The following is a 27,940-nucleotide window of genomic DNA, read 5'->3' as shown; positions in this document are numbered from 1 at the left end:
CTATCTGCTCTAATTTAGTAATTGTTTATGAATTTCTTGATGACGAAATCGTACTTTAAAAAATCGAAAATTTCCGAAAATTTCATTTTTTCCTCTATTTCAGATGTTTTTTTTGAAAATGAGGGAATGCTCTAAATTTACTCAAGTTTTTTTACGTAACATATTGAAGTGTCTTTTAGATGCTACTAAATTTTAGTCATTGGTACCAGCGTATTTTTGTTACTAGAGTAACTTGAACTAAGGCAAAATTTCATTAGTTAGTTCTTTTTATTGTAAGTTTAGCAAAACTAACCATTTCTTTCGTGTTTCATTTTCTCAAAAGCATGTTTATGAAGTACTTGCTAAAATGTACATTTTTTAAAAATCGAAATAAATGTTAGATATTCTTCCTTTTGCATCATTGAGTCGTTTATTTAGTTTTTTTGAATCCTCGTTATTTCACATAAGGGTCAATCCGTACAGGTTCCATACAGTATAAACTACTCATTCATGTTCAAATATTTCTAAGTTATAAAATTAAAATAATTATTTTGAAAATTACAATATGTTTTTTCAGTATAATGTATTATATAAGGCACAATATACGTAATCTAAGAAGGTGCAATGAAGTTTTCACACTTTTTATTTCTGTTTTAGTGTGTGAGTTGACTAGTAAAATTGCTCAATTTCAAAGACCTGTATCCTTTTTACAAACCAAATACAAAAAACAATATGTATAACATGTATAGTACTTGAATGGAGTATTCAATTGGCCAAGAAATTTTATTTTTAATTCCATCCCGTTTTAGTTTACAGGGGTCTAAAAATATCATTTTTGTCATTTTTCCGATTTTTGAGGGGCTGTAATCTATAAAGGGTACACAAACACACAGCAACAGTTACATACTCTTTTTAGCATGGTTCCAGTGATTAATTTTTGCCGTATTTCATTTTGTGTTTCCGTCCCCTACGTGAGTTATCCCCCTTTGAAATGAGTAAAATTTTTACATTTGTCTTGAACTTTAACCTGTTGCAACTATTTTAATTATTAACGTACAGCTACGCAACTCAGCATGTAAGACTAAAAACTTATGCACTTTAACATCAAATCGTTAAATTAACTGTCATAAATGTAATTCAAGTAGATATTGGCCAAAACGCAAAGGTCTAAAAGTCCCATTTTTGACTACGAAAATCACTTTTGATGACCTCTAAAAAATCAAAGGTCCAGTTGAGAGAAAAAATAAAAGTGGTTTTAAACATCTTTCATTTGCAGCTTTTAGGGATATGAATTTCAAAAAAATTAAATATGGTCGAGCGCAACCATCCGTCGAAACTGTATGGATTGACCCATAAAGCAGAAAGAAAATGCTATTTTTCTGAATTTTATTTTACGTTTCGAAATCAAAAACCAATTTCGAGTTTCTTCAAGCAAATAGTAGAAACACAGCTCTATATTCTTGAAAAATTTGAAAGTTGTCTGAATTTTCCCTCATTTGAATTTTTGTGGGTATGTGAAGGGGAAAATCGTCATTTTACAAAATGTCACTAAGTTTAAAACTGATTTTAAAGACAAATGAGTTAAAATACAACTTCAAAAGTAAGGTATTCCTTTTATGATACTTAGCACATTATTGGGTATTAATTTCATCAAAGCTAATGCATTCCTTAAAGATTGAGATTAGAAAATAAAATGCTTAATTATGAGAAAATTGAAATATTTTCAGTTTTTGAGACTCGGTTAAAAGTTAACTATAATAACTTTGAAAATTTTACTGATATCAGATCCCTACTCCATAGATTGCAAAAACATATAACTTTTATGTTTTCATTAAATAGTTAATAAGATACAAGCCTTCAAAAGTGCAACATTTAGCATTTATGAGAATGATGTTCAATTTGACCAATTTTCAATCGCATGTAACTATTTGAATAAAAAATTTTAAGCAAAAATATTTTAGATATTTTTATATAGGCATAAAAGGAACCTGTATACCAAATTTCATAAAAATCTGTTACCATGCGGCCACCACTTTTTTTGCGAATTTTGCTGATTTCGCATGGAATGACCCAGCTTTGAGATTTGCACCTGACAAAAATTACCAAATTACATAATAAGTTGTAGATTCTGCCAGAAAAAAATTCCGATAGATTATCCATTCTCAGAGACCAGCAAAAATTGAAAAGTAAATTTTGTCCTTGGGTACAGCAGCTTTCCTTACTGTGAAAAAAATACGTTGTAATTTTTTTCGAGAGCATCGTAAAAGAAATGCGTCTGCATTCACACTGTCACACTTAAAAAAAAAGCATAAATAAAACTACTACTTTTATTCACGATCATTTTTATTGAAGGTGAAATGTTTGTGTTGATACTTTTGAGTTGAGTTATAAATTAATCAAATTTTGGAAAATAATTTAGCTTTACATCTCTAACGAACTAGAGGAGATCAGCTACTGAAGCAATTTTTGTTCATTCACCAAGCGATCATTACCAAACAAAACTTGATATAACCTGTTATTTATGTAACCATTTAATCGTTTTATCCATAAAATATTCTCAAATTCTATGGCAAAGCTTATGGTCCTTAAACAGTTAAAAGGAGTTGGAGTTTGAAGTAACTTAAAGTAAAAGTGGATGCCATGCATAATTTAGAAAAAAATCTTACGTTTACATATTACATCTCAACCCTTCATCCCTTCACAAGAAAATGTTTCATTTTAACGCAATCTTATTATTATTATTTTTTTTTTTTTTGCAGATGTTTTTACAAAAATTTCAATTTCTTGAAAATAAGCTATGATGATTTTGATTACTCTCATTCTCACTCGCCAATTAAACTAACATGAAACTTAGATGTATTTATTAATCTTAATCGCAGCATTCCCTTCCAACCTCCTCTATGCATTTTATTTTGAAATTCTATGTTGAATTTAAATATTTTCGAAACTTTATTAATCTAAGTTTAAATACTGGATTTTTGCTTGCTATGCTTAAAAGGATAGAAAATGTCAAAACTTATTAATGAAGGACGCAGTCGCTCGGAAAAGCAATATTTATTCAATTAAATAATCTAAAACTGTTAAATAAAATTCCTTTTAGATACTATATTTAATTGAAAATTTTAGTTGAAAAAAATTGTCCAACCGAGACCGACACACTTCAAGATTTCAATAGACCAATTTTCATAAATGAATATTAAAATATGCAAAACGATCAACCCTAAATAACTCAATGATCTACAGATAGATGGCAGCACCAGAACAAAAGCTACCTAACGACCTCATCTCGCTTCTCTGGGAGAGATTTCGGCCTGTAAACGATCGCTGCCGCGCTGATTGAAATGTTTTCAAATTTTGTTTTTGTGAACATTTCCTAACTACCTTTCTTTTTTTATTGGTATCCATTGTTAACTTGCAATATGTATAAATATTTCAATTTTCTAAAAAAAAATTGCTTTTCTTTTCATTTTATGGCGTTCAATGTTTTATTCTCATTAGATGAATGATGAAGAATTATTTGCGTGCTTGTATTTTATCATTTGATAATATTTGGAGGTTTATTCGGGACATTGAGAATCCCCCCCCCCTCAAAAAAATTAGTTTGGGGAACACTTGCTGGTGAAACATTTTTTCCGAGATGTTCATTTTCATGTGAAATCCTGAGGATCATTTAAAAGAGGAACTACTTAATAACTATAAAGTTTCGTTGAATTATAATAATGAGACTCAATTGCTAGGATCAAAGTATAGTGTCATCACTATTAAAAGAAGGCGTAAGAAAAAATCGTAAGTGTGCCGTATTGGCAAAAATTATTTTTTTGTGATATAGTTTTCTTAGGATCTCTCTTGCATCTCTTTTACGTGTTTTAAAATCTGAACACGCTTAAGACTTTTTTTTACGAAGTAAAATCATATGGCTATGGCACAACAAAGTCTTCATTTGTTCTATTTTCTAGAAAGAACTAAATAAAAGTAAAAAGTCTTTTTTTATAATTTTATTTTTTAAGGAACGTATTGGCTAAAAATTATTACTTGTAGAGAAAAATAGAAAGGCAAAAAAAAAAAAAAAGGAATGCCAACGAATTCTCTCTAAGATAATGCCAACTTTCTCCGCACAAGTCTATTAGCTTTTCTTCTATATCTTCTTCGTAAACGATTTTTGAATTTTTATTGTTAACTACTGTCAAGTGTAATTTTTTTCTGCGTTAATTGCTCTCAGAAAGATTGATTATTAACTATAGGCGTTTTACATATTTTATGAATGTGGAAGGGCAATATATAATTATCAGATTGAACGATATATATCAGAAGATATATTATTTATTTTCAATTCTATTTTATTTTTGTAAATCTTTTCGGATCCCCAAACAAAAAGATTAGCACTCCTTTTTTTATTTTAACATTTAATAATTAACTACAACTATTGTCGTCCGCTTTTACAACAACTTTCTCTATCAGTTTTATCAACAACTTTTTTTTTTTTTTCAGTCTAATTGAGCCTTATTTTTGACAGAATCTTTGAAGTTTTAACATAAAACACTTTCCATTGAACGGGCTTTACAAATATTAAATGAAGTAAAAAGAAAATTAAAATAATGAGGATTCAGTCTCTCAACTCAGCATAAGTAAATATGAAACAAAATTTCAAATTTTTACAAGCTGGCAAACATTAAACCCCAAATCGAGTCATAAGGTCAAGGAAGTATCGCGTAGTTTGTATTGTGTGGACGCTTGGTAAAAAAAAGAAAGAAAGAAAAAAAAAACTCTAACAAGAGCCATGAATCATGCTTAAAAAAATAATTGCACACTTATTTGTTCAAAAAAAGAAAAAGAAGAAAAAAGGATGATTACGGCAGAGTTGGACAAAGAAACCCGATATGTTGGGCGAGGAGAATGGATGCCTACCGAGCTGTTATTGATGGCGAAGAAAGAAGGATGTCACGAAGTAAAGTGAAATGATTTTGGCGAACGAAACCCATTTTTTGGAGCACTTCACAATTGGGCATTACACGACAATCGACCAGCTCGATATTGGTTCATAAATCATTTTCATACGAGTTAGGAAAAGAAGTCTAAGCACTGATCGATTTCCAATCAGTCTTTTCTTGAGGTTGAGATGAGGGAATTTTAAAAAAAATATCGCTCCCCCCTGGTAGGCGTCATAAGAATAAAAAAGAAATCATAAGAAGTTTTGTAAAGTTCTTCGAAATATCATATGAGGCTGTGAGAAGCAATGGGATGCAAGTGGCAAAATTAAAAATTTGTTGAAAAATAGAAGGGGAATCTCTACCCTGTCTTGGGGCAAGAGATAGCACTAGTAGCCCTGCTGTAGGTGCTGCTGCTTAGGAAAAAAAAATCAATAAAAGTCTACCTAGGACGTTATCTTTAAAATAGTTTTACTCAAAACTTGAAAATGTCCACTTACATCCCTTTGCTTCTCACCGCCTCCTATTTAAAAGTGTTTTAAAAATCTCAGGAGTGCCCATGTCTCAAGAGCAACGCCGCATGTAGTAAATACCGCAAAGACCCCCCAAATAGTTGTAGACTCCCCTCCAAAAAAAGAAAAGTAGCCCCCCCATTTCAACGGCACAGTCTTTGCCATGCCGCATGCTCCCACCCCCCTCTTCCACCATATTCGGGCATCCTTGAGAAACTGAGAGCATGAATGTGAGTAGGAGAGGTTTGATTGATCCTTCACTGGAATGAGCTGTAGCTGTAGTAATTAAATGTATTTTTCTTTTAAATGCTGTAAAAACACTTATTTTCGCGAGCCTTAATTTTCAAGAAAATGAAAAATTCCGTGATTTCACGAGCTAAAAATTCTGCGAATTTTTCGAACGGAACCAAAAGTTAAAAGAAAACAAATTCAAGAGTCTCAAATTTTCGTGATCACGACGACTTGCGAAAATTACGAAACTAAGCTTTTACAGTATAAAAGTACCATTAATTTTCCACATAAAAATATTTATCATTATTATTAGAATTTAGGGATTGATTAAAAAGTAGGGCCGGTGTGAAACCAACATAACGCTTCCCTGAAGTTACAGAAAAATTATACATTATTGAAAGCTGACTTTCTTAACACACTACCGAAGAAAAGTACCTTCTTGAAATACCAACAGTTGATCTGTTGAAACGAAAAGACATTCTTATCACTTGTTTTTCTTTTCCAGATTCGAACCCATTTCGGTTAAATGTTTCTCTCCTACCTAATCGTCCGTCAATAGCTCTCAGGGTCTTTGCAATTCGACCCGAACGCACCTGCAATATGAAAACCGCGTAAAAGCAAGTCGGTGACTTTCATCAAGGGTTCCGAAGAAAAGTAAAAACGTTACGTGACATCGCATATTCAGCCACAGAATAGAGCGTTTGGCTGGGAATAAACAACTTAGTGCCCCCCTCGGACCACTAGGTCAGTAATGGAAGTTAACTTCGACCCGCGAATAGGCTCCCCAGGTGGGCTGGCTGTTCCAGGTAAAAATGGTTTTCACCGCGACTTTAAAATGTTTATCTCAGAACCAAAGCAATAAACGTCAAGGGGGCTTTTAGAAAAAATCGAGTTATTTATGAGTGGAAATATTCGTTTCGGCATTAGTCGCGGTGTGTTGGGTCCACCAGAGAGAGTGTGTCTTACAGATAACTTATTTCTCGGCAAACTTTTCCGATGTGGGATGGGTTATTTCGGCAGTTATTCTTAACTAATGGAGGTATCATTGTATTCAGTGTAAGATTTAATGTTAGGGTTATAAAGCATGAGACTCAATTAACACTTGGAAGGTCGATATTCCACTATACAGGGTTGCCAACTCTCCGCAAAAATAGCGAGACTCCGCAGCTACGCAAAGAAATTATTTTGCTCTTTGTTTTCCATTTGGTCTTGATTCTGAAAAGGCTTACCAAAGATTTTAGTAAAATTAAATTTAATTGTATTTTGCTATTTCATTATAACTGGCATGTAAATATGAAAAAAAAAAAAAAAAAAAAAGCTTACACTCAAAGCATGACTTAGTGTTTAAAACTGTTTTATTAATTTAAAAAAAATTATTTTTATAACTAGTACTTAAAATGATTATCGAAACGTTTAATTAAGGCAAGAGTTTTAATTTTTTTATATTGATGTTTATACAAAATGCTGAGTTGCTCCGCAAAATTTCAAAATGCTCCTCAAAATCACCACTGATGCTCCTCAAATAGTTATTTCTAGGTTGGCAATCCTGCATTATACCTATAGAACGACTAGAAACGGTCAAAATGGCCGTCCTTTAAAAGTTGTAAATATTGTATAAAAATGTATACAATCAAGAACAGCGTTTGATGTTTGTTCTAACATGAACTATATAATTCATAAAGTTTAACTTGGAACACATAGCTAAAACAAATAGAGAATACATTTCAAACATCTATCGCGTATGCTCAGTTCAAATCCAGAATACGAAATGTGACTTACACCCTAGGAGGAAGGTGTGACTGAAGAGAGCACATAAAATCAAACTTTTCTTGCCTTTCGTACGGAATAATCCAATAAATGTTTAAACAAAAGTAATCCACGGTCATTTTGACCGCTGTTAGCCGTTATAGGTATATTTGAAAATTACATTAAAACGAAATAAGATAAATGGATGGATTTCTTTATGGAAAATGTTTATCAATGCCTAAAAATATCTAACGGATTATTTAAAACTAAAAACTTTTAAACGTATTTTAATTACCTTTACGGTCGAAATGATAGATCTGGTCGTATTTAGATGTTCTGAAAAGCAACACTAAAACAAAAATTACTTTTTAATTTTATGATAATATCAAAGTTAGAGAGACGAGAGAGAAAACTGATTTGCCATTTTCAAGGTAACAGAGGTATCAATTGTCGCAGAAAACACCGAACAAAACTAAAAATATGTTAGATCCTTGGTGCATTACATGATCTTCTTGTAGAACATGGACTCTTGCTTTTATTCAATGAATTACACTTTGAAGATGTTCAATAACAATACTTAATTGATATTTTTGTTGATTCAGTGACGAACATTGTTGTGCCTTGTTCTTACTAAACACCAAGGAAGAGGGGAGCCATTTCGTCAAGAGGTTGGACTTCTTTATTTTATTTACATGCAAGACAACACAAGAAAGATTTACAACACAAAGAGAAGGAATTTATACCCAGAACACAGCCAACAGTGCCATGGAGTTCCCAGTGACAGACGTATTTTATGAAATAAGTCTGAAGATATTCAAAAACCGAAATTGATGAAGAAAAAGAGGTCATTTGTTATTCTTTGTTCATGCTTAATGGATTAAATGAAGGTTTTTTTTCATTACGATTTCTGAAACGCATGTTCTGAAAATGAAATACTGCTTGCTCTTTCAATGTAAGAGATCTGTGAACCAAGAATGTTAAGTGGTATTTTATTCACAGAGCAGGGGCTCATACCCCCGCCCCCCGAGCTAGGGTGCCCTCTCTAAGTAGCACGAAGATCTCCGTCCTAAGAACAAGACACCCCCAAAAGAGAAAAATACCCCTCAAAAGACCCTCTAAAAACTTCGACTGGGGGCACCCCTCGTGATTAAATTGATGTTGTTATGATTAACAAACTGATTTAAGTATTATCAAAGCTTTTTCTTTTCCATTAGTTACTTTCAAATCTCTTCAACTCTTGAAAAAGTCCTTTGTTTCTCATGTTAAAAAGATTTAAGGTAAAAACAAAAAAATGATTTATAACTCAAAAAGAATGTAACCAAATGCTTTGCATGATGGATACCTCACACACAAAGCAGCTTTACTTTCTCCTTCTTCTCACCCATAGATCAAAACGATAAAACCATGGTGTTCTAACAGAAATATTAAGTATTTAACTACCGGTATATTCTCCTCAACTATTGCTCGTATTTTTTTACTTGGGGAACTAAACAACTAGATCTGCGAACTTTTGTTCTGTAGATGAACCAATTCAAAAAAAAAAAAAGAAAAAGAAAAAAAGAAAAACTAGTTGAACCAGTATTCAGGCCTCAGAAATGACAGTGAATCTGGAAAATTAATGAACATAGGACCTAACGAGCTCTGTCCTTGCTTTCTTCGAATCATTTTTCAAACCACACAACGGGAGTCCATTTCCAGAGAACCCAACCCCTGCAGTCTGGCGAGATAGGGCGATAGCAGTGAGTAATGTCCAGCAGATACTTGAACAGGTAAGTTTATCGCACCGGCAGAACAAGACGTTAGAGAATTTTCTTTGGATGTATAGTTTTCTGGTAAGCCGAAACATTTCCTGAAGTAGCTGTAGGTAGAAAATTAAGAGTTCTCTGTCTGTAGCTCTGCATAAATTCTCTCTTGTACCAAGGAGTTATAGCAAAAACTACCAGTCAGCGGTGCCACGAACTTTGATTTTTGGGAGAGCGGAAATTCTCTACTTGCGGAAGGGAATTCCAAATTTTTCCGAATGAGATAATTTTGCTGAATGGAACTCCAAATTTATTTTGCCGAATCGTCAGACAAAATTTGCAGAATAAGGAAATTTTTGGAAGGACACATTGACCTCCCAAGATGTACAATAATAAGTTTAAAGTGATGGACTATCATAGCACGCTGGAAGCAATAAGCGTGTCTGAGTAGCAAAACGATAACTTGTCAAAGATCGATTACAACTGCACATTTAAAAAATATGTATGTATTTTTACAATTTTCTCCGATTAAACAATTTCTGTAATCTTTGAAGTGTAGGAAAAAAAAAAAATCCGATGAAATAGGAAGATAAAATGCAGTATGTTCTAAAAACTGTTTCTGTTGAAGAAGAATCGTTCTGTTTTGAAATGGCGAGTCAACAGTGAATTTCAAAACATCAACTTTTGAGGAAAAATTAGTCGGTAAACATTTATGGCTCATCAATCTGTTAATAAAATCACTCATTCAGAACCTTCTTTACTTTTAGATCATTTAAAGTTAGAACATAGATAATCCATCATATGACGCATATTTGACAGCGCAGAAAGTGATGATTTTAAACATCATGCTAAGGAAATGATGCTATTTGCAGATGTACATGCAAGTATACGCCCGTAACCACGAAAGTAAAATCAAATCTAGAATGAAATATGAGCATGAGTAAGATAATATGGACATACCATAGCCAGAAAATAGAATTTCTCAAATTCTTCTTCCTGCTGTTTAATAGCTCCCAAAGAATCGGCAATGGCTTGATGCTTCTCCAGAGATTCGTTCCCCTTTCGGCATAGCCATGATAGCACCTAAAATGAACAAACAGCACATTTAAAAACCTTTGAATCTCTTGTTTAAAACTGCATAGGAAAATTGATCAAATTAAAAAATTCACTAAGAGGAATGAAGGTGTATGAGGTATGACTAAAGTGGAAGTTGGTCATACTGAGCAATGATCATAGGAATACACATTGTAAATTGTTATCACCTTCATATTCAAATAGTAATAGAAATTCGTATTTTTTTGTCACACAGAAAACATTTTTTTGAACGATGAAACAAGTCAAGAAACGAAACTACTATAGTGTCTTATTTCAGTTTTGATATCTTTTTCGTATAAAAATTTTACTCACATCAGTTCAATTAAACTATTAAACAAGGTTTTCAAATAGAACATAAAAGAATATATGATGCTGCTACGAGTATTCCAATGATATTAATATCAAAAAATAAATAAATAAATGAAATAAAAACAGGAAATAAGCAGCTGAAGAATTTCTCAACCACTTGCTTTGAAAAAAAGAAATCCTAACTAGAACGAAACTACAGATAATGAATAAAAGGTTATGAATTCATAAATTGAATTTTATTCTTTTTTTCATGTACCTTCTAAATCTGTCTGCACATAAGAATTAACATTCATAATTTGTAAAGTTTCAAATAAGCTCTAAGTTTCCCCTTCTAATCACAAATTTTTGCTTTAAGAAAAATAAATCCTAACTAGAACGAAAATAAAGATAATGAATAAAAATTTATGAATTCATAAATTTAATTTCATTCATCTTTCGTGCTTTTTCTAAATCTGTCTGCACATAAGAATTAACATTCATAATTTGTCTACCAAATATTTTGATTAAAACCATTGAATAAATTATATGGATTTCATAATGAAAATTTTAGCAATGATGGTGTAACACAATTCGTGATAGCATTTCGGCGATTTATTTTCAGCTTTTTGCAAAAAAAATTAAACAGAGCGTAATTTACATTTGCATACAAGATAATAAAATTAACACCAACAAATAACCAAACAAACAAATAAAGAAAGATTTGCAGCTGAGGGAAAAAAAGTAGCACAGGCAACATTTTTCGTTACGCCGTCATTGCGTCTCATTAATCTGTTTTTCTTTACATTTGCAAACCATGTATTCATAGGAAAACTACAAGAAGAAGATAAACGAAACAACAATATGCCATTATAAAACAAAGTTTCCGAAATTTACACACTGATGATGGTAAGTGGGGATACTGCCCTGGGTGGATGCGGTGTGGAAAAGGATTGTATTGTCTTTAAGTGTAAGAAGTGCAGGTAGCTGCGAATAGAGGAGGCTGGAAATGGCTGGTACTGGGGTACAGAGGAACTTGACCCACCCTACGCTGTCGTGCTATAGTTGTTGATGAGAGTGATAATGGTAAAAGTAATGACTTCACATTAATTCATAGTTTTTTATTTTTCTATCAGACAAAAGTATCAGTCTTTTTACTTCCCTTTCATTATAGTATCTTAACTTTGTAAAGTCCCATGAATCACGTCTTTTTTCTAATGTAGGAGAAAGATCCAATGCTCAGATTCCGCAAAAATTTAAATAGCGCATAATTTTTCTTTCCATACAGAATCAGGAAATAAACAATGAACAAATAATCAAACAAATAAATAAAGAAAAAATTAAGAGATAAGACAAGAACCCCACAAGCAACATTCTTCTTTATATCATCATTGGTGTTTTTTTACACCAGTTGACCATGTATTCATAGCAAAACCACAAGAAGAAGATGATTGAAACAACATATCATCATAAAAAAAAGTTATTGAAAACGACAAAATGCTGTTGGTAAGCAATGGCTGCACATTTATTCATAGACTTTTTTTCTGTCGAAACACAAGGATCAGTTTTTTTTTAATCTCCCTTTCATTCTAGGTATCTTAACTTTGTAGTACCCCATCAATCACCTCTTCTTTCTAATCCACGAGAATGGTTCAATGTTCAGATACTAGTTAACTATCCGTGGTGCTAATGTGTTTCTTGGCGATGATATCTCTCCAACAAGCGTTGATGCAGCTCATTGATAGGCGATGAATAATTACTTTAATTACCATCCGCTGCCAACTTGACTCGTGTTTGATGTCTGCTTTCCCAGACAGTTTGGCTATTGTGTATGTAGCAAAAGGATCCTTTGGGAGTCAAGACAGGAGAAAATATTCTTTTAGGATGTTCTATTACTGACCTGTCTCTCATTGTTCGAAATGAAAACAAGTATTTTTTTGTTTTAGAACTATGGTTTGTTATCGTTGCAATTAGAAGGGTATCTGTGTGAGATCGATAGGAAAATGAACTTGCAAGTGATACTTTTCTGTAAATATTAATTTGCAGTGCAGTTGTGCAGTTCATTGAGCTAAGCTATTATTAGTTATACTTCAGGGTCAAAACAAATCAGAAAGAGGTAGTAAAATATTTCAAGCCATTTCTATTAGTCTTTCAATGGAAATAATTATTGACAATATGTACAAATTAGAAGTTGTAAAAAAAAGTAGAAGTCCAAACGCTTCTCCCATTTTTAACTTCTTAAACTTCTTAAATGAAGTGTATCCGCAGAGTTTGTTTAAATATTTTTACGATTTTTTGAATGAAAATAGACAGTATTACAAAACCCAGATTAAGAATGATATTATTAATTATAGATAGGTCAATTTCTGTTGGTGGAAAAGTTTTAAAATATTTTCGAAACTGAAACACTTGCTTCTATCTTGTGTTCTTTCCAGCTTTGTTACCAAAGTTTACGCAAAATCATTTTGTGTTGCATTAGAGACGCCGTTTTAAGACTTTTCATCTTGTTTTTATTTAAAATTTTGACCCATTACTTGATAGTGTAACATTTTTATCATAAAACGAAGGGTTATTAAAGAATTATTTGTTTGAAAATTTAATGGAAAAACTCAATGATTCATAGCATTATCATTTAGCGACAATTCAGTTACATCAACATTTTTACCAGAGGCGTCACATGGTTTTTCTTTTTGTAGCTTTGAGAGGTTTTTTTCAAATTTATTTTTTAATTTTGTGTGTGATGATCCTGATGATTTAAGAAAAGTTGATAGACTTGAAATTGTAGTTACTTTTAGAGCCAGTGAATACATCACTTTCATAGTTATGCAAATGATTTACATTCAAGGACTCAAGCAGTATGTTTATAACGCATTTAAAAATATAATTGTTAATTATGACTGTAATTTTAATTGAAGGTTATGTAAGAGCTGACTTTGGAGAACAAGGAGACGAGACTCTCCGAGCAATTCTTAACTCACTCCACCACATGTAACCCGAGGACGTTGAAAACACGTTCAAAGACTTATTATTGATGTAAAATGTCTCATATAAGTCACATTTATTTTTCTCAATGGTGTTGACAAAAAGTTCAATTTTGCGCCAAGTAAACTTCAGTCTTTTTCAATGCATCCATTAAAAATGTTAACTACTTTCCGAAGCAATTAATGTCGATAGAGCAGAAGTTCAGAGTCTTAATACATATCAGCACGTATTCAAAAGAAGTACTTTCGTCCCTCGTATAATAGGGTACTTTTATAACACAGTTTCGATATTATACGGTACGAAACTAGAATTTAACGCTTCATGTTTTTGATACAACACGAATGTTACATTTAAAAAAGACGCGATTTCCCTTTTGTTTAATCCATTCCGTTAATTTTTGATAATAACTCTGATTCTTTACTTTGCTTTTATGAAACTTGGTTTCGATACAACAAGGTACATATCCCTTGATTTACATTATTTCTAAGTCTCGTGTAACACGGTTTCGATGTAACACGAAATACGGTTTCGATAGAACACGATACATATTGACATGATTTTTACTATGTACATGATTAATTAGTGTAAAAAAGAGTTAAAACGTTATTTTCAAAAAAGTCTCGCACAACACGGTTTAGATACTACTCGGAACGAATTAACCGTGTTATACGAGGGACGCCTGTACTTAAACCCAATAGGTCCGTGCTCGACTATTATTAGTTAATTCAACAAATGTTATATGAGAGCGTTTATGTGCTCCTTTGTATAGCGTTATTCGGTGGAAAGAAATTGTGACCATCCTCTGGAATCTGCAATGTATTGCTTGACAGCGGAAAAAAACATTTTTGGCAATCATGCAATAAAAAATACCCAGTTTCTATTTTTCTATGCATTGGAAGGGAGTATCTCTTAAAAAGAGATAATAGTAATTTTATTAAGCCTAAAAAACTACCACTACATACACAACAGACATTACAAAATATTTTCCTCCATATTTTCCTTTTGAAGCTATTTTTAATTAGGATCTGTGTATTCTATACAACAAAATAGGGCTAGAGTAGAAAAAGTTAACTTCTGTTTTACGTTTTTTCAATGTACTACGATAATAATAAAAGGTGTCCTAAGGCGACGATATTTGTCCTTATATTCAAAGCTCATTTAGAAGACATATTAGTATTTTGTAGAACACTCTAGCTTAATATTTTATTATAATTGGCAGGTGTATAAGTATAAAAAGTTTGTATCATGTTTTTAACGCTTTTGAGTAGAGCTCTAGATTAGCGGTCGCCAGTCTCAAACGAGCGACCATTTCATTGAAAATGGCTACCAAAGAATCAAGCTCCAGTCGCCAAAAAAGTGGCGACCACGCGTTTATTTAATGTCAAAAATAATATCGCGGTGCGACAACACGCTTCCTACCCCATCCTTTGTGTTAACCGTCTTGTTCAGATCAGTCGACCCCACCCAGCCAATGTAATTCGGAAAAAAATATATCCAGTAAAATTATTTGTTGTTTTTGTAGAATATCCTAATCTTTTAATTTGTTGTTAATATCACTACAGTCGAAGCTCGATATAACGACCATCTCCGTCCCAGAGAAAAAGGTCTTTATAATGAGTGGTCGTTATAAGAGGTAGAAGTGAAAAACATATATACATGCAAGTTACGTTGCTCCAATAAAGTTTGCATTTTTTCAAAGATTCCAGTTAAATTCCTAAAGTATTTTTTATCATAGACATTTTTTAAAAAATAATGAGTGAAAAATATTATGACAGATTTTAAAGTAGAAAATATGTGAAAAAACTGATTACAACTTAAAAATCATTTACTTAAAAGTCATTTATTTTCTAAAGATAAAATTAAAAAAACTTGTTTGTCTTTTTAACGCACTTGATTTTTGCAAAACACAATTTTCCATTTCAGCTATAGATGATAAGTAGTGTGCCTTTGAAAGAACATTTAAAAGTCCCTTGAACATTAGAAACTTTTCGCACTAGAAACTTTGGTCTCCATTCCTTCTTCATCTGATCATGATACATCAATTTATTTTTGTGCACAGTATCGAGAAATAGTTCATCTTCTGACAGATGCTCGACACTTCCTAAATCAGAATTGATGTTAGCATAATTGTTTTGGTTTAACGCTTCATCCAGTTTCATTTTCTTAAAAACATTTTACAGCATTTCATCTTCTTTATCGAAATTTTCATCTTGGATTGCCTGACTTCAGCAAGTTGCTTTTGCATTTCATCAGTAGATTCCAATTCCTTTTGCTTTTCACAATCAACATGATGAAAGCAATTCTTGATGGTCTTTTCTGAGGCTTCATTCCATGCTGCTTCAGAGAGATGCAAAACGGTAAAGATCTTAAAAACCACGTGATCAAACACCAAACTAACATAAAATGTGTCAACCCGTTTTACTTCGGAATCCAGAAATTTTACTTTATTCCCCCTTTATTTTTTCTGTGCTGTTTTGAGTAGTAATCCCCCTCCACTCCCACCCCCTCTCAAAGTTGGATTGAACACTGAAGACTACATGCGTCCGTAAACAATAATCAAAGTCATTTCAAGCTACAAATTTGCTTTATTGGAAAAAACACCGAAAATAGTGTCCTCTGAATTCGGTCGTTGTATTGGATTAGAAGATACAGAACGGTCGTTATACCGAAAGCAAATTAACATTAAGTTCATAGGGACAAAGTTCGGGCTTTTACCACTGGTCGTTATAATGGAATGGTTTTTATAATGTGTGGTCGTTATAATGAGCGTCGACTGTAGTAGCAAATAGGTTATTTACTTTCTGCGCTGTCGCAGAGCGTCGCTACGTGTATACTTTTACTAAGAATGGCTACCAAAAGAGCCAAAAGGGCTACCATTTTTTGTGACTTAGGTAGCCATTGCCTATTATTTAGAACTCCGAGTCAAGACCTTTATGTTTGGCTTGTTAAGGGAATGCTGACATGCTAAAAAAATTTCCTTCATGAGTGGTCGCATTATCATTTTTTGAACATATCCATTGCAGTATTCAAAATTAGCACAAACATTTCAGAAAATATTCTCAGCGACTCATAGGCAATGCAAAGAAAATAAAAGATCTCAACAATCCTTATAATATGCCTAAAACATAATATGCTAGTTTAGTAACGAATGAAATGATCTAGAGAGATTCGAGTGAAAACCAAGCAAAATTTAGGGTTTTTTTCAAACATATGGCAGTATTTCCTAACAAACACAATGAATTTCCAGTAATTTGAAAATATACCAAATTATCCCAGAAGAATTTCGAAGAATAAAGTTAATTCTACTGGACTTTCAACTCTAGAACTGCAAACCCATTTCTTTTTTTTTTTTTTTACCACTGAACGACAAACCGTGGTAAATAGTCACCTTATGGGTTTTTTGCTCGTAAACTGGTTCTGAAAACTAATCTGACTCATAAATACATGAATGTTTTTGGTTTTTTCATGCCGATGATAATGGACTCAGAGCAAATTTAATTTGATCAAGATTTAGTTGGTGAAAATACGATTTGAACAGCTAAAAGTGCTGTGAACCTGCTTAAAAGTGTTGAAAACCCAGTTTACCTTGGGTAGATATCTATCCCGGTTTGCAGTTTTAGAGTTAATATCTATTTTATACTCTCAGGAAAACAAATGTTTTGAATTTCAATTTTTGGTAGAAACATACCCGATTTGGTGCCACAACAGACATATTCCCAGAAGCTCCATTTTCAGATGCCAGTAAGCACAAGGAAAGTCGACACATCCTTCATACCATAGAATACAACCACACGGATTCATAGACCAAGCCCAAAGTGATGATTCAACAACTCACTAATAGTCCTTTACTCGAGCGAATAGCAAAACTTCGGCAAGATCAAGCTAGTAGCAGCCAGTATGCAAATGTCCCTGCGGTGGTTCGTTAAAAGTTCCGACAAGGTAAGGACTATTTACTCATTAGTGAAAGAGGTACGCAGCCGACCTGCTGTGGCTCTGGCGTCACTCAGACGTTGGAGACATTGCATCAAAAGAGACCTCAATAGAAATCAAAGCATGAGTCATGTTTAACCCTTTCTGCGAAAATGGCAATAACTCGAAATATGAGGAATAGAAACTGCGCAACACGATTAAAATTCATCCGTTACATTACATCAACTCTAATATGAAACCCTATTTTTGTAATTCAATAATAGAGTAATAATATGAAAGATAAATTCAAATAAAAATATTTTGCACGAAAATCATTACAAAAGTTATGCAATGAAATTTTTTTCGACAGTTCCAATGCTTGCTGCAGACTTTTAAGCAAATTCTAGACTATGGAATATTACCAGGGCTGCGGAGTCGGAGGCAAAACGACCGACTTCGGCTCGAACTTCAGGAATTTTAGAGCTTTTGACTCTGACTCCTTTACACTAAAACCAGTCCAACTAAACTTCGGAAGCACTGGCAGAGTTACGGTCTTTGAGGGAAAACGACCGACTTCAACTCTTACTCTTGAAATTTTAAACCTTCCGACTCACGACTCTTTACCCCAAAATAAGCCTGACTCCAACTCCGCAGCCTTGAATATCACAAATGTTCCAATATACCATATGAGGAAAAGTAACGAATTGACGCCAGGCGGTAGCGAATTGTTAAGTTACGTATTTGATCTCGGTGTCTTTATTAGTGTCAGATTATGATTCAATGGGATGTTAAACTCGGTCCATTTGATATGAATCCCTACATGCGAGATTATCAATTCCATAGCAACTGGTACTTTAACTCTTGTTAACACATAACTAAAAACCAACACAGTAAAACCTGTAAAGTTGACCACCTTTGTAAGTTGACCACCTTTGTAAGTTGACCACCTGTCTATGTTGACCGCTTTTGTCAGGAACGGAATTACTCCTATCTTATATAATGAAGGAAAACCTCTTTAACTTGACCACCTCTCTATCTTGACCACCTGTCTATCTTGACCGCTAATGAACACCCAGTTTGGTTTGAAGTATTGTAAAAAACCCTTTGTAAGTTGACCACTTGGTTTATTTTTTTAAATTTTATTTACCAAATTATTTTTTTTTTATTATTATTTTTTTATAGCTTTCCAAGAATATTTTTGATGCCAGACCAGCATTTTACCAACTAAATGAAACAGCAACATAACTAAACCTCCTCTTGAGTTTAACCACATGGGAAAACTACTAAGAACCCTTTTATTCTCCAAACTTGTTTTTCTTTTGTTGTCAAGCGAAAAATTTGTAATTTTTGATTAGTTATAAATTTTTAGAAACTATTAATATAAAATGAGTAACTTTTCATAAACAATAAGACTTTTTTTTTGATCAGTTTACTGAAATTTTAAATTTGCATGACACATTATACGTCATTCTGGGAAAATAATCTCTAAAAAATTTGAAAAACATTTTAAATTATTGTTTCCAAGTATTACTAAACAATGCAAGTGAGTTGAACAGAAAGAGTAAGTGTCAATTGGTCAAAAACTGAATACATGGTGCAAGAATTACAAAAAAAAAAAAAAAAAAAAAGATCTTTACCCCCTTTATAAGTTGACCACCAAAGTACTGCACCGCAAGTGGTAAACTTACACAGATTTCACTGTACAACATAACGTACAAGGTGATTAAAAAATATGCACATAATTTCAAATTGCTATATTTTCTGCACTATACATAGTGTCTGAAAACTAATTCACCTCACACTCGATGAAGAATGCCTCATAACTACTGATATGCCTACTAACAGTACTGACGATCATAACTGATGAATAGACGATAAGTACGTTCATTGAGAAAATATACATGTACTCAGGGGAAAGAAAACAAAACTTCTCCAACATGAATTGTATAGTTTTCTGATGATTCTTGCATAGTTTCCTTGCCCGAGTCTACTTGTGCTGTTCCATGTAGAGTCATTCACTCTATCGTGGTTTTCTACTAAACACATTCATACTATTCTATCCTAACTGGTTTGCGTTAACTTTCCTTCAAAAAAGTTGCAAAATATGAATTTTAAGTAAGGCAAATTCTTCTGAGGGGCTGTACAAGGGGAAGGCGGGAGATTTGTGAAAACTCTGATGAGAGTCAATAATCGTAGTCGCTGTTGACTTTCAACCACTAAACCCTAACTTCGGAGTATATATTACACTGGAGAACAATTTGTAAAATAATTTATGTTGAGTTTGGTTTTTGAGCTGTTTTGTAGTTAATTTGGCGTGCTGATTTCAAAACTGTATTTAGTTTTCTTCGACTACGTCAAGTTTTTTCTCTATAACATATGAGAATGTGACTACTCTCCGCGGAATAGAGCGAGGATCGAGACCCGGATCCATTAACTTTGAGTCACACTGCAACAAAATTTGTACCCCCCCCCCAGGAGGCAGCAGTGTATATTTATAACGTTAATAAATCTTAGTGCTACTTCTTTTTTCATTTTTCTGTTCAATTTCTTGGGCCGTTGGGTCCTTTAAGGACGCAGGCACCCCGCACTGCGGGTACGCAAATCTACGCCTGCATGGATCCTAGGAAGTACTATTGTTCTTCTAAGTATCTCATTTCGGCATTTCCCAGCCTGTATTTGAAAAGATATTGGCCGTTGTTTTTGATGGTGAACAGATTCGGCAGCTTTCTAAAGATAAAACTTTCATCTTAACAATGTTAGAAAATCAAAAGAATGCTTGGTTGGCATTCAAAAACATTGTGAAAGATTTTCCTGGAAATATACGAGCCCAGAATTATGCAGAAATTTTCCAACAACTTCTGGAAAGCTTCCAATTGCTTGGTTCCCACATGAGCATCAAATTGCATTTTTGACATAGGAATCTTGCAAACTTCCCGAAGAAGCTTTGCGCGGTCAGTGATCTACAGGGTGAGCGATTCCACCAAGATTTTAAGGTCATGGAGACACGATATCAAGGTTGATTAGATGCGTATATGATGGCTGACTGCTGCTGGACATCAAGCGAGAATGTCCACACACGAAACACTCGTGAAAAAGCTTTGAGCGAACATTTTTACCTTAATATGTATAAATACATAATTTTACTTGCAGTAACTATTATAGCCTTTGTATGTACAAGATTTTTCATTGTAAATAGTGTATTTGGTAAGTTTTTACTTTATTTTACCTTATATGCATAATTTGTATGACTTTTGAGGGTATCCTGTAGTTTGAAAAGTTGACGTGATAGACAAAAACTGCGATTATTTTTAGATTCAGAGGCCTAAAGTTAATTGAAAACAAGTCACAGATTTAAGTCAACAAAATTGCTGTTCCCTAGTGTTATTGTATTATTCAGTTGCGGATTTACCACATCGTAAAAGTCGCAATTGCGAGAGGTCACCACGACATAGGGACTCCAGGCACGTCAAAAATATCATTGGCACGTCATCTCTAAAGGGCTGCTAAGTTCAGTTGCAACTAGCGTCCAAACATGTAAATCCGCCTCTGGTATTTTTGCTAGAGGAAAAATGCATTTGTAAATGGTGTTGATGTTCAACTACTTGTTTTCAAACAGTAAGATTTACCTTTAATAGGGTAAAAACGAAGAGACGGGCCGCGGAAATCTTGTCACCCATTTGCACTTATTTCATTATTGAATGTTGTACCATTTAATAGGTTAGCGATAGTGCGTAACTGTGCGAGTGTAAAATACGATACCAATATTTATAATAATGTCCAATATTTATTTTTTCCAATTATATTTTGCATAATATGTGCGCAATGGTGACTATAGTATAGTTAATTTCTATGTTTAAAAAAAAAATAAATTTAAAGCATTTAAAAGGTCGCAAACGAGTTTTCTACGTTCTAACTAAGGAAATTTTCGATTCAGACTAGAACGGATTAACCGCGATAAACGAGGGACTGTAGTTTAACAATGAGTAGGCGTGTTTTAAGTAGGTTAAATTTAGTTATGGTAAGTGGTTTGAGTTAAGCTTTTAGTTGACAAGCTAGTTGGAATTTTATTTAGTGTCGCTAATTGAAAGTTGAAAAAAAATATAAATAAAAAATAAAAAGAACTAAATTTTAGTTTAAAAAATGTTCTACAGAAATTATGAAAGGACAATGCGCTAACTATTACGCAGTCAAATTACGAACAACTCGAAAAATAATTTAGAAGAAACTAGACAAAGCAATATAATAGAAAAACGAAACATAAGAAAATATTTAGGCAAGAAACAATACGTTTTCCCTCTTCTATTGTTTTCTTCAATTGAGAGTGTATCAAACTTTTGTTTCAACTTTCCGCGTCTCCTATAGATACAAGCTAATGGCGGCAGAAAAAATTAAAGATCTCTTTCCATGCTTCTCAAAACAAATTCTCAGTGAATCGATCGTTTGTCTGCTAACGATAGCAAATGGGACCACAGCCAACTCAAACACCCTTGATCCATAAAAAAGTCGGAGCAGTAGACACCTGTGCGCAAATCGGATCACGTCATCCACGCATTGTCTGCATAAGGAGTCCTATTGTTCCTGTTTAATTACATTTGTTTCTTTTTCCCTTCATCTCTCTGCTACCGGTAATGAAGGTGTAAAAGAGAACGAGAGATTTGCTTGTGAGAAAACAATTTACACGATTACCTTTATTGTTTAGAATGAAGGGAGGGAATGCCCTTGGCGTACATAGTTGAACAAGTTTCTTTTCCCCTCCCTCTTTTTTTTTTTGTTCTAATATGTTGGAGATAATGCGTGTAGTCGTGCTACAACGCTGTACAAGCATGCTTGCAATGATTCCGTGAGAAGTTATGCAAACGAGAACATTAGTGCTTGCTTGAAAAGTTCTAATTTGTAAAATGCATATTAATAGACATGTTACCCTAAACCACTGATGGCAACATTACTGTCTACAGTTTTTACTTCCTTTTACATAGTACGTACAGGAAGCATTGCATTCGCGAAAGAATTTTCACTCAAATATTGGCCTAAATTCCCATTAACTCACCCCCGAATGAATGTTGAGTTATTTTTTCTGCCCGACCGTAAGTGCATATGTGCCTAAGAACGTATGGACGCCCAAAATATCCATTTTGACAATCCCCGAGTTAATTACCACGAGTTTTCTTGTGACGTCCGTATGCACGAATGTTTGTACGAATGTATGTGCGTATATATCTCGCATAACTCAAAAACGGTACGACGTAGAATGCTGAAATTTTGCACGTAGACACTATGTGGGGTCTAGTTGTGCATCTCTTCTTTTGGTTGCTCTCTTCGGATGTCCTAAAAGTGGTGTTTTACACTTTTTTGGGGCAAATCGGTGATAATTTCAATGAAAACTCAAGTGACGTTACAATTTCTTACCGCCAAGCTTTTGCTAGCCAACTTGGCAACATATCGCCAAGTTGGCGATAAATTTAGCGAAAAATATATTTTTCGAATCTGGTTTCAATTTCGCGCTACTGGCGATATTTAGAGAGTCAGGAGAGAGGAAGTCATGTGGGGCACAAATCAGCTCGTTTATTTCTGAAACAGTTGCACCATAGACAAAGTCTCAAAAGAATGCTCACTTTCTAGTTAAAACTAGTTTTTTACCATTCCATTTACGAGGCAAATATTAAAGCTGGACAAGCAAGCTTGCAATGGTTCCGTGAGAAATTTTGCAAACGGGAACATTAGTGCTTGCAAGAAAAGTTTTAATTTGTAAAATGCATATTAATAGACCTGTTACCATAAATCAAATGCAGTAATTTCACCGCCTATAGTTTTTTTTAAATATCTGTAACAGTTGCATCCTATACAAAGTGTCAAAATAACATTTATTTTTTTAGTTAAAACAGGTTTTATACCATTCCATTTGCTTTACGAGTTAAATATTGGAGAGCGATATACTTCCAAAATATTAACTACCAAATTATTATTGTAGGTAAAACTAATTTCATGCAACCAAAACATTATATTTTTCTAATACTTGTTGTCAGTTAACTGTTTCATAACATTAAATGTGTCAAAGTTATGGGCATCTGCACGGTAACAGAAGTATCAATTTTCCGGAATTTTAATATTTAATATAATTATTTTTTCAATAAGTAACGGACGTATCTCAGGCCCAAATAGGTATTATCTTACAAGATTAAATTTTTGAATTACAGAGCATTTCATTAAAAAACATTTTATCACCAAACTATTAAACAATTTTTCTGCTTTCTCTTTCGTTAAAGTAAAATTACCTAGAAATTAAAATGAACACAAAAATTGCCGAATGAAAAGGTCTAAATTTTACACAAAAGAAGTATTCAGTTTCTACTTCTCTTTTTTTCTGCGGGTGTTTTATATTTTAGGATAAAGCAAAACATGACTATCTTAGATCATTATTTTACATTTACACAAAAAAAAAAAAAAAAAAAAAAAGAACAAACAAATCATGTCATTCTAAAACTTTTATTTTTCGAAAACTCTTTGGTGCAAATATTGCGACAAGCATGAAATTAATTTTAAAGCATTTAAAGCTACTTTTTTTTTGCTGGATATATTCACCGAAAGAACTAATAATATATCTGATCCGGAATCTAAATTCGTTGTGTTTCGATAAACTGTAATTTGACAGTACAGAATTTTAATTTTTGTTGAAATAATTTGAAAAAGATAGGGTTTTAGATCTTTTTGCGATTACAAACTACCTAAACGATAAATACTTTTGAAATTTGTTAAGATAATCAAAACATGTTTTCTCACAAATAATAACGTGTTTCTGAAAACACGTAAGAATGGTTTGACATTTTCCACCAGTCTATTCATACTAAAAGTAAATTGTGCAAAAAAAAGTCAAAAGTGAGTAATTTTTGAATAAATTTTTGGGCATTGCATGAACCATTCTAATTCGTTGATAAAATTAAATTCAAGATATAGTTTTCAAAATCAAACATGGGATTATCTAGATACGATTTGATGATTGTCGTTGAAAGAATGTCCAAAACGTTGTAGTAAAATTTTCAATTGCTGGTTCTAATGAATAAAAAAAAAAAAAAAAAATTTTGAATTAATTTTTACTGCTTTTCCTTATCCAAGAATTTTTTCATCCGATGATATCGAAAATGCAATTTGAATCGATTGTTACTAAAATAATGTCAAAATCTGTGTACTATTTTTTAAAATTAAATTGTTGGATCTAATGAATAATAAATGAGTAAGTAATCTTGCAATAATCAATATTAATTTCATTTATACGCGAATATTATATCGATGATATCAAGAATGCAATTTGAATCGAGAAACTTTTTTTATTCATTAGATTGTTTGAGTTAGTGGCAGAAGTAACTCTTTCTGCACAAATGGCAACAGTTTTAGTCAACAACTACTGACACCCGCTGATATTTTTATTGCATTTCGTAAAATTATTCAAGGTAACATAGCTGCATTTGAATTCTCCTTTTTAGTATCAAGAAAATTTGCCCGAAAACCTTCAAAGCACCTTTTAGAAAAGTAAAGTAAAAAAAAAGAAAAGAAATCCTTCATTATTAGTATGCTCTAGAAATGAAGAGCAGCTTAAACACGCATCTTAACATTAATATTAAGGACGAAATGCCTTACAATATTATGCTTAACGGATTACATCTGCTTGCTAATATCAGTTTTCTCGAGAAAAGTAATATATCAGGTATCCATATTAACTTTGAGTGGCTTAGAGAGTTTGCCATTTTTTTCAAGTCATTTGACGCATTCGAAACATCCAAGCTCTTCTGTCTACTTGGTTACGAGGTTTCTTCTACTTTATTGTGGTTTGGATTTTATCTTTGTATTACAAAAAAAAAAAAAAAAACATTCAATTGTTTTAGCAAAGTAAATGAAAAACAAATACTGTATGTATAGAGAGAAATTTGAGATGTTTATATGCACAGATGTATATAAACATTCGACGCATTAAATTCGAGTTTAAGTTTCAACAGGTGTGCATCCACGCAAAACATATAACTACACTTTCAGATTATTTCATCAACGTTTTTGTATTAAATCACTAATTGCTATGTTGTGTATCTTTTATAGTGTTTGCAAGCAAGAGTAAAAATTCTTTTCTAAATTGTCACTTAATAAAAATTCCGTCTGATGTTTCCATGGTAAATTTTTTGGATGAAAACATTTTCAAAATACGATATTCACCTGCCTTTTCCACTCCTCCACCCCCTGATGAGCACAATCTCCGTAAAAAGTAACTAAATATTAGTTCTGTGCAAACATACTCGTATAATGAGTTTTCATACTGCGTGATTTTACTTCTGAAAACCATCCACCTTGCGCTTTTAAAATCTTATTGGGTGAAATTTGAATAATCGTGAAGCTAGACATAATGTTTTGGACAGATTCAATAATAATTTATGTTGAAAATTAAAAAAAAAAAAAAAAAAAGAAGGGGTGGGGGATACATTTGCTTAGACGGTTTTGAGATAGTAATCTTCTGGTTGATATTTTTAGAGTTGCAACTAAATAAAGGCGTGTAGTATAATAAATACTACTAACTCAGCAGTATAGGTAACTGAGTAGTTAGTAGTGCAACTGAGTTAGAATTAAATGAATGATTCTAACTCAATCATTTCTCTCGATATTTCTTTTTCTCGTTATTTCTCTCTGTAGATCAGTACTTTTATTTTTTAAGGAAAATATCAGGTTTTTAAAGCAATCACACAAACTAAAATTTATCCTCCACAATGGCTATAATATTATACTTCAAGAAAAACGCGGAAGGACACTGAGCTACCTGACAAACAAGAAACGTTGTCTCTAAATTTAAGTTGAGTTATAGTTTTCAGGTTTTTATCAACCCATCCTTCTAACACGTCGGTGGTCCCATCAGTCCGCCCATATACGTCTACACTTTTAATGGCCTACCATTTGAGACACCCATAAAGTCTTCAAATGATAATCATCAGCAAAAGCTTCCTCAACGGTCACAGGACATGCTGAGATTTCACCCATTTGGTGCTCTCTCAAGTAAAAGGATCGTACACATCTTAATTGAAACAGAAAACCAGAGGCATTTCCTGTTGCCCAAGTTTTGCTTGCCTGAACACGTACTTATCAGTTAGATCATCGGTTTTCTGTAGAAAATACCGTTTTCTAGTACAAATATGCATTATAAGAGTTAAGAATTCGCTCCTTTTTCTTTGGGAGAGGGGGGAGGGGTGAGGAAGACTAACATAAGAATTTAGAAACAACAGCTTTGTGGATATACTACGTGAGTAAAAATAACTATTGTGGTATCATGTATGGTAATGAAACATTATTAAATACTTCCAACCCCTGTTGCATGCTTTCAATAGAAATTGCACAATGAAATATGAATTCAACATACGATATTAAACAATATTGTTTTGCAGGAATAACTTTAAATTCTGCATATGTTTGCGCAAATGCAGCTGTGAGAAGGTGTATATTTTACAATTTTATTATATGATTTTTTAAATCATACATTTTAAACATGCATGCATTTGTCGATTTTCTGCAAGTCCCTCAGATTACTGTTTTATGCAAGTATTCTGCCAATACATTCGTTACAAAATTTTGTGCAATTTATGGAAAAAATTTCGACAGTATATAGTAATTATGTTGAGAATCTCTAAAAAAGGTTATTTCAAGGATAAAAGTTTGTACAATAGATAGAGAATGCTTTATACGATAACTTTGAGTTTTATAAATAATGTATGCAGAGTCAATGAACAGTTTTTGTAAAATACATAGAAAGTATTTTTAAAGCGTACAGATCTTGTCTGTAAAATCAGTTATAAAAGTCTTTGAGCAATGTTACTAATGAGAATAGAGAATGCGTTCATTCCATTCAAAGAATAGGGGAAGCTGCTGTACCCACGGACAAAATTTTCTTTTCAATTTTTGCTGGTCTCTGGGAATGGATAATCGATTGGAAAAATTTTCTGGCAGAATCTACAACTTATCATCTAATTTGGCAATTTTTGTCAGGTAAAAACCTCAAAACTTTCAACTTCAACTTCAACTTAAAAAAAAAAAAAAATCTTAAAAACCATTTTTTTGTCCGTGGGTACAACACCCCGCTTACCCCGCGGACAGGTGTCTTTGTACCCATGGACATACAAAAGAGTAATACATAAACAGATCTGAGGAACTCAATTATACTACTCAATGCATTTTCATAAGCCATTTTATACTTAAATACTTCGAACATCCATTGAAAAAAAAAAAAAAACTAGATTCATAGTATTATAGCTCTCTATGTACCTACATAATAACCTCAATTTATATGCAAATTGAAACCTTTAACCAAAATTAACCCATTACAAAAAAACTCAGTTTGGATTACCAACAAAAATCTATAAAAGTCGACTTCAAATGAAAACAGGTAGGATTGAAGACATGTAGATCCTACAACAGGTGGTGGTTACTTCAACACTGGATCTTCGAGCCCTACTTCAAATTCATCATCATTGTTGAAAGCAAAATTCGGACGTTGATGACAAGGCACCAT

The 27,940-nt window shown here is 32.9% G+C and overlaps 1 protein-coding gene across 1 annotated transcript in view; it reads right to left on the bottom strand.

Annotated features, from left to right (window-relative positions):
- Window positions 1-27,940, bottom strand: part of LOC129216648 (puratrophin-1-like) — a 249,267-nt gene that overhangs the window by 109,560 nt on the left and 111,767 nt on the right. The window contains exon 10 of the mRNA XM_054850865.1: window positions 10,096-10,218. Coding sequence (XP_054706840.1) covers window positions 10,096-10,218 — 123 coding nt within the window. The remainder of the gene's footprint in view (window positions 1-10,095; window positions 10,219-27,940) is intronic.

The sequence above is a fragment of the Uloborus diversus genome, chromosome 2 (genome assembly GCF_026930045.1).
Source record: "Uloborus diversus isolate 005 chromosome 2, Udiv.v.3.1, whole genome shotgun sequence".
NCBI lineage: Eukaryota > Metazoa > Arthropoda > Arachnida > Araneae > Uloboridae > Uloborus > Uloborus diversus.
The sequence above is the reverse complement of the archived record's forward strand: the minus strand, read 5'-3'. Positions and strand labels throughout refer to the sequence as shown.